The sequence below is a fragment of the Trematomus bernacchii genome, unplaced genomic scaffold (assembly GCF_902827165.1).
Source record: "Trematomus bernacchii unplaced genomic scaffold, fTreBer1.1, whole genome shotgun sequence".
NCBI lineage: Eukaryota > Metazoa > Chordata > Actinopteri > Perciformes > Nototheniidae > Trematomus > Trematomus bernacchii.
In genome coordinates, this window is record NW_022987647.1 from 97,796 (window position 1) to 106,579 (window position 8,784).

Genomic DNA, 8,784 nt, shown 5'->3' on the forward strand with positions numbered 1-8,784 from the left:
AGCCAAATATAATATTACATTTTGCTTATGTCCCTTCAGCCAGTGCAATTCTTGGATTAGACAATGGAGTATTTGATCTAAATGGAAAGTGCAACTTGATACACAGTGACGTAAACTTTGACTGGCAACATGTTTTGTCAAAAAACCTAAGGTAAGTGCATACACTGGTTTTACTTAAATAGTTTACTTAATTGTGGGGGGGGGGGGGTGCTAGTGAGTTATCCGACCGGCCCACCTCGGTGCCGCAAGTAAATTGTCAACGGGGGGAGGGGGGCGGGGGGGTGCTAGTGACTTATCCGACCAGCCCACATCGTCCGATCGGCCCACTTCAGTACCGGCCCATCGGGATTCGTCCCGAACGTCCCGATGGCCAGTCCGCCCCTGCCTTTAGTGCATTTTACATTTTGCAATAGAAGCAAAACTTCCCAAAAAAAATTGAATTCTGCGCTTTGTCTCAAGATAATGGCCGCCAAAGTTACACATAGACTAACCGTCATTCTTCCTGTCTTTTCGCGCACCGTTGTTAGCTAGCTAAAATAGTATTGTTGTAAATAAACTGCTTAAATTCACCTCATGACCCTTAATTTGCAGTTATCTCTGCAAAACCAAATGAGTTCAATGTATGCAATCAGATGTGGGATCTACACAAAGAAGACTTATATATCTGAGTAATGAATGAAAGTGTAATTGAATGTGTCTGCATCTAATCTGGATATAAGACAATTAAAAATGACAAGTGTAAATGACAGCAACCGGCGGGGGCAAACCCAACAATATTCACGAAACTGTGTCTCAGGGCTTGTTAACATTTAACAACCTATTAATGTGTCATACCCACTTAACGGGAAGAAACTCAGCTATCAGACAATATTAACCATTCCTAGCTAAACAAAACACAAGGGTAACACCAAGCCTCTGAATCCGAGCACTAACCGAAAAAATGCTAACACACTTAGCACAGAACTCACGGTAGAGATATTTTATACTTCATGCTATCTGCACAAACTATGAAAGCTGAGATTCCACAGATTCCATTGGTATACGTTTCATCACTGTGCGACCAAAACTCACGGCAGCGAAGCCAGGAAAGACAACACACAACTTCACTTTCCGGGGCCAAAACGGCAAATACGTCTTACCTTTGCTGTTTTCTGATCAAAAGTTGTGTTCAAGGGCATTAAAACGCAGATAAACGCTGCTGAAGGTTAATCCAATGTCTCTGTGTCAATCACCAAAATCGACCAATGGGTTCCAGAGATATGGCAAATACACCCAAATGACCCCAGAGGTGGGATTTATTTTCTAAACCTGTCTAAAAAGGTCAAATTGAACTTGTTTTGCATCAATCTTGATACTTATATGTTATAATTAGGATTCCTAAAGCTTTTTGGCTACTATCCCATCATTCAAGGGTGGTTTTCACTAGAAGTAATGTTTTTTTTTTTGTTCAATCTGAATTTACTTAAAAATAAAAACATCTATATTGATTCTGACTTTTCTACATCCAACTCACAGGTGTATCATTGCTTTGAGAAAAAAGATTATTAATTTACCCCTTTTAGAAGTGAAGATATAGTCATTTGTTCTGGGCATGTCATTTTCGAGCCTGAGACCTTGGGGCTTAACAGGTTAAAGTAATTGGCCAAGACTCTTTCGTTAGTAGAGATATCAGAGCTACCAAATAATTATTATCTTGGGTAGAGTTTTTTCTGTTGTAACTGACTTTAGTTGAGCAAGATAATTGTACCTGTTAAATAAATAAAGTATATGAAAGACTTATTCAACCAGAATGCTACAGGAAGACTGTTTAACCAACCCATTCTCACAAAAAAAAGAGGAAAGGGCAAAATGTAAACTAGGTTTTAGGAGTAAACACAAAACATTGTTGGAGAGGTCTCAATCTGGAGAGTAACATCATGTCAGTTTGAAGATTATAAACAGGTCGCGCTCTCAACTGTTAAGCTTTGAACATTGGCTTTAGTGCATTTTTAAGTGCTTGTCATTCTGTTACAGAAGGGACTACATACATGGGACCAATTGTTATAAAGACCACTTGACCTAAACTATGTGAATATGCCTAACAGGGTAGAATCACCAAATGGGAATAGGAAGAAACATGATGTTCAGTCATTTAACGGTTAGCTATTGAAATTCTGATTCCATAGATGTGTCTCCCATCACCTAAAACCCCTGACTATACTCTCAACTCAGTGGAGTTTACATTCTTTAATGCAAATAAAATCAATAATATCTTTAAAAACTACAAGTTTTTTTGTGCAACGACATCATGTTTTGTAGTTCATTTTGGGTATGCAAAAAGGTGTAAAATATAGCCTATCTACTGATTGGAACAAATATAAAAGTCAGCCGAATTACTATTGATACTGCAAGGAGACGTATTGTGTGAAGAGAAATTGAAGATGGTGTTTAATTGCGGATTTATTTGCTATCCACGTCTTCCAGTTTATCCAAAAGTCTTCTAATCGGGGCTCTGTAAATAAAGAACTACGGCAGATGTGTAATATTTATTGCAGCCGAACCGTGTATTACAATGCATTTATGTGATGCATTCCAAAGAGAAAAGCAAGCACACACGGAATAAAGTATTATTTTCTTTTAAATAACTGTTTTCGTATTTTTTATCACATAATCACCATATCCCAACCTGCATTGTAAGACATCCAATCAGCCAGCTTCAAAGATAGCTGAGGCTTATGGGTAGCGTGATGCTTTCCAAAAGAAATGTGTACTGCAGATATCACTGTAAAATCATTCGACAGGGAGGGGAATGATATGCGTCCCTAGCAACCGCCTTAGTTACTATGAAAACGGCGAGTCTGGAAATGTTTTCACCCGGTGAGAGTTGACGATAACTTGACATGAACGCTGGTCAATAGAAATGAATAGGGGGAAAGACGTAGCAATCTCACAATTTCAGGTGGTGCGCGCAGAGCAACCACTGTAGTTTACATACGTAGTATATACACGTCCTCCTGGCGAGACCTCAAATAATCTTCGTAATATCTATCAAACACATCCTACACATCCACAAACTATCCTACAATTTAGGAATTTCCCCTAAAAATAGATCGGGTGTCCGCCACGTTTTTTTTTCTCACACTAGGAAAGTTTGCGATCACGTGATATGGACACTGGTCTTTAGAAATGAATAGGAAAAAATATTGTATCCATGTCACGTCTTGAGAGGGTTATTTGTGAATTGCCCTGTGGACCAACGTAGCCATTACACGTTTTTTTGTGAGACTGAGTTGGTTTAACTCCTCCTTCGGAGTGACAGTATGCTGGTACTTAACTTTTTTAAGTGGATATAATATATCGAACGTGTGCACAATTATTAGGCAAGTGAGTATTTTGACCATATCATAATTTTTATGCATATTTTCCAAGCTCTATAAACTTGAATTGAATTGGATTTAAGCATATTAGGTGATATGTATTTGTGTAATGAGGGAGGGTGTGGCCTAAGGACATCAACACCCTACATCATGGGTCGGCAATAGGCGGCCTGCGGGCCATTGGTGGCCCGCCAGCAATAATATTTGGCCCGGAAAATTATTTTGAGAATAAAAATAAAAGATTATTTTGAGATTTATTTTTTAACAATATCGGACCGACAGTCGCACATACTGTATGGGCTATAATGTCCGAATAGAGAGTCTACCTACACCTGAAGAATGCTTATTGTACTTTTATCCATGTTGAGAGTGAATGACACACAGCACAGGCACAATCTGGCAGCGGCGTGCACTGACGCTGATAGTGGATCAATAAGTAGGTGGATAGCGCGTGGTGCTGAAATAGCCAACATGCGGTTTGTGGTTTGAAAAAAATAACACCAGCTCACTAAATCATTCAAACGTAATGTTTACTTATATGTGAACAGTAACAAAGTTCAGTCAAAACATTGACAACAAAATCGGAGAAGCCGCTTGATCATGGAGGGCGACCCCAGTTGGCAGCTTTGTTTTGAAAGAAAAGTTTTAGCTCATCGGACATGAGCGAAAATCCCTAATGTCCGAGTGCAAGTGAATGCAGCACAAGACGCGAGCCTTGTAACCCCTCCCCCGGCCCTGGCCCGAGCATGGAAATGTGATTGTCATTTGAACGGGACGGCGCAAAACGAGAAGCATTCGGTCTACAATGACAGAGAAGAGACTGTCAAGTTTGGCTGTAGCCTACTCAGCAGGGACGTACACAGGTACGGGCTAATGTTGCCCGGGCAACAGCCCGTTTGCCATTTTTGTCTGACCTGCCCCTCTGGAGAGAGTGAGAGTTTTTTTTTTTTTTATATATTGTGGCCGAATCAACATGATAAGCCCACAATTAGTCCCTTTTTCCAGTTTAAAGCAATAGCCCCTCCAAATGTCTGTGCACGTCCCTGCTACTCAGCATTGATTCAAAACGCACTAAAGCTGTGGATCTTAATAAGCTTGTGAGCAGTGGCGGACTGGCCATCTGTAGAATCTGGAGAATCACAGAACAGCACCGCAGCGGCGAACGTGTCACATGTTTTAACAATAAATTACTTAAATAACCCTTTGATTATGTTCCGGCCCGCCATCTAGTGGCTCAGAAAAAAATTGGCCCAAGGCCAAACTTACTTGCCGACCCCTGCCCTACATGAAGGTGTGTATAATTATTAGGCAGCTTCTTTTCCTCAGGCAAAATGGGCCAAAACGGACTTTTGAAAAGTCAAACATTTTAAAAGTCTTTCAGAGGGATGCAGCTCTTGAAATGACTAAGATATTGGGGCGTGATCACAGAACCGTCAAAGGTTTTGTTGCAAATAGTCAACAGGGTCGCAAGAAACGTGATGAGACAAAAAGACGCAAATTAAGAGAAGAATCAAACGTGAAGCTGCCAGGAAGCCATTATATTCCAATGCTGTCATATTCCAGAACTGTGAACTACCTGGAGGTCCCAGAAAACACCTTACACCTGGTAAGGTGTTTAGAGACATGGCCAAGGTGAGGGAGGCTGAAACCCCCACTGAACAAGACACATGAGTTAAAACGTCAAGACTGGGCCAAGAAACATCTGGAGACAGATTTTCCAAAGGTTTTCTGGACTCATGAGATGAGAGTGACTCTTGACGGACCAGATGGATGGGCCCGTGGCTCAGTACCGGGCCCAGAGCTCCACTTCGACTCAGACCACAGCAACGTGGAGGTGGGGTTCTGGTATGGGCTGGTATTATTGAAGAAGAGCTAGTTGGACCTTTTCGGGTTGAAGATGGACTCAAAATCAACTCCCAATTCTACTGCCAGTTTTTAGAAGACACTTTCTTCCATCAGTGGTACAGGAAAAAGTCTGTATCTCTCAGGAAGAACATGATTTTATGAAGGACAATGCTCAATCGCATGCATTGAAGTACTCCATTGCTCTCTGAACAGAGTCTGGGAGGCTGTGGTTGATCGTTGTTACGCCCCACCCTTAAAATGGCCCTATGGGGCTAACAAAATTCAACCACTGACCCAAATAGAACACAAAAGACACCTTTAAAATCATAAAATCTATAATCAACATGTAACATGTTCAACTACACATCCTAGGATTAGAGGCAGAAACACAGCAGTCCCAACACCAGAGGCCTCTCTCTTCTGCTGCTGCACTGGAGCTTTTAAGGACTTCCTTCTCCAGGTGCACCTCGTCTGAACCTCGTTACAGCAATGCAGCACACCTGGGTAGAGGAACCAAAGGGAAAAAGAAACAGGGAATACATAAAGCCGTAACAATCGTCAACTGAAGTTGATGGTTAAAAGATCAAGAAACTGACAGACTCCATCAATGGAAAGCTTGTGACTGTTATTGAAGAGAAGGGTATTAGTATTATTATCTGGTCTTTTTTTTATGTTAGAAATATTTATTTGTACATTTTGAGTTGTATGTTTATTATTCTGACTTTAGGTGAATATAAACAAGTTAGATGGGAACATTTTCGTTTTTCCTTTAGTTGCATAATAATTCTGCACATCTCTTAAGTAAGCCAAAACCTCACTTTTAAGATAAGATAAGATAAGATGGAACTTTATCTAGGCGTTTATAGCAGCAACAGGGTCAGAGTGAAACACAATATTCACACAAGGTAAAAATACAAATTAAAATAATAATACAAAAAGTAAAGTCATAAAGTAACTGTTGAAACAAGATATCACAGTAAAACGTTGGGCATTTCAATGAACATGCTAAATATATTTACATAAGTGTGCTTTCTTATATATTCAGGTTTGAGGTTCATTAACATTTAGAACTGTAGTTGTTCAATAATAAAATGAATCTTCAAAAATACAACTTGCCTAATAATTGTGCACACAGTGTTATATTTTTATTTGTTATTTGATAATTTATTGGACATTTACTACATTTCGTATGTTTTTATATCGTAGTTTATTTCATCTTTTCAATCTTACTCCTTTATTTTTATAACATTTTTTTTTTTAATAAATATTTTATTTCATTTATCTTACATTTTAGTTTTATTGTTAAATGGAACAGCTGTCACAAAACCCAATTTCCCCTGCGAAAATTATAGTATTCTGATTTCTGTTTGTCAGGATGAAGCGCCAAACCCCTCTGGCTGATTCAATGTAAGATATTTTTACTCCAAGGAAGATTTTCTGCAAATTTAAATCTCAAAAAGTTATTGCTCCTGGAATAGAAAAATAACTTCACCAACCACTGTTTCTTTGTTTTAAAGGGAGTCTCGTCATACTCTTAATGTTGATGTGTCAAGCCGAACATTTTTTGATACGAGCTTCCGCTTCGCTTCCCGCAAAGATGGCATAACTGCTTCTATGTCTTGTCCATCATCTGGTTTCCTTGGATGGCAGTTTCAGCGGAGGTCTCCGTCACAGTTGAATGGAAAACTTTTTAGTCGCTACATGGTAAGACATCTTAAGCTGCTTTATTTGTAATTTGTCAACAGCAAAATACAAGTAAAACTACCGATGGAATAATGCATTATAGTGCAACGTGACATTTTAACAATTATTATTCACAAATTCTTTCCTCAACTTTAGTCCTCTCCTGAAAGGGATATTGATGTTTTCTCTGCCAAAGCTACGCTGAAAAACTCTAAGAAGATGATCTTACAGATGTCATGGAATTTCGACTTCTTCCATAATGTGATTGAGGGCACCAAGGACAGGATCCCTGCTATGACAGACGCTGTCCTCAAGTTCTTTAACAAGTACCACACTTACCACTTTGGCTTTGATGTAAACCGAGGTGGAATGAAGCTGAAAAACACTGTTTCTAACGTCATAGAGAGAGCATATCATGAGATGCCTCTATCTTTTAACACATTGCATAATTCAATCAAACACCTGGCTGATCAATTAGAAGGCATGTACAGGAAGGTTTCTGAAAGCTTGAATTCCCTGAGTGTGCAGGATGTTATAGACAGGTTGTCTCTTGAGGCTAGACAAGTGTTGAAATATGGTGAAGACCATATCCATGTCTTGTTAGATAAAGTCACACAGTCCTTAAGTGACATAAAGTTTACATTACCCGGATCTCAAGAAGAGCTCTCAAGCCTGGAGATGCTTCAGCAAGCTTGTTCATTTGTATCAAGAGCCACTGACAAGGCACTGCTAAGGTTTGCCAGCCTAGTTGAGAAGATTATTAGATACATCAGGGAAATCAAATGTACCTTACCTGGAACTGATGTCGTTGTCAATGGAAAGGAGACCATGGATAACCTGATGTATTCTACTAGATCTGTGTATGTTCAGCTAAGACATTCTGTGCACAGAGGGTTTGATTTGCTCCACAAAACAGTTGATGACCTGCTTCAGGTGATTGCTGAAAAAGCAGAGAGTTTGATCAAATACCTAAAAAATGAAAACTTCAATATCGCTTCTCAGGTTGATTCCATCTATGCAGAGGTTCTACATTCCTCAAATCAACATACCGAGGAGGCAAATAGATATGTGGCTCAGTATAAGGAACATGCCAAAATGCAGATTCAAAAGGCTTATAATGCTCTTAGTATGGAGCGTGTAGATAAGGATGCCAAGGAGTTTATCAGTATTTTGCAGTCACATCTCTATAGAGGGTTTAATGAAAGTGTAGATCTTATGAGAATCACATCCCAGAGCACAGCACCATACATCAGAGTGAGCAATAAAAAGATGGAATTTGAAATTCCTTTACCTTTCCTTTGGAAGTCTTTCAGTGATTGGCCGACGCATTCCAGTCAGTGAGCCGAGGCTTCATGAAGTTGTTTCATTATGGCAGACAAGATTAATGTCTGTTTGAAAAATGTCAATGCCAATATCAATTCTGTTAATTGTGTTTCACCTAACCATGATTTTATATGAGTTGTTACTATTTGAGATTTCTTTAAACTCGAAGAATTATACAATTATGACTCACTTGTGCTTTACATGTTAGTTACTGTTTAATGGTTGTGTTCTATTAAACAATACAGAATACAGATTTTTGTGTTTGTCATACTGTCTAAATATTATCATATTTAATCAATAGACCTGGATGCCTCTCGGAGTGACTGGGCGGGCAAATGCTTGGGGCTTCAAAATATCAAAATATAAAACAAAATACATATTTTTTGGAAAATACAAGAAATTGCTTAGTATGAATCTACAGAAATGGTAAGATGATTGAAAGTCCAAAACATTATTGAAATGATCTTAAGTTGACTGGAAAGCAGATTTAATTAAAGCGTGAAGAAAATGAATGTTTTAGGTAAATGGTAGGTTAGGTTGAAAATGATTATAATGTATAGAGCAATGATAAGATCAG

At 38.9% G+C, this 8,784-nt stretch overlaps 1 protein-coding gene across 1 annotated transcript in view; it reads left to right on the top strand.

The window, feature by feature from the left end:
- Positions 1 to 8,458, top strand: part of apoba (apolipoprotein Ba) — a 62,662-nt gene extending 54,204 nt beyond the window's left edge. The window contains 4 exon segments of the mRNA XM_034134133.1: positions 40 to 151; positions 6,576 to 6,608; positions 6,719 to 6,905; positions 7,041 to 8,458. Coding sequence (XP_033990024.1) covers positions 40 to 151; positions 6,576 to 6,608; positions 6,719 to 6,905; positions 7,041 to 8,225 — 1,517 coding nt within the window. The 3' untranslated portion in view covers positions 8,226 to 8,458.
- The last annotated feature ends 326 nt before the right edge of the window (positions 8,459 to 8,784 follow it).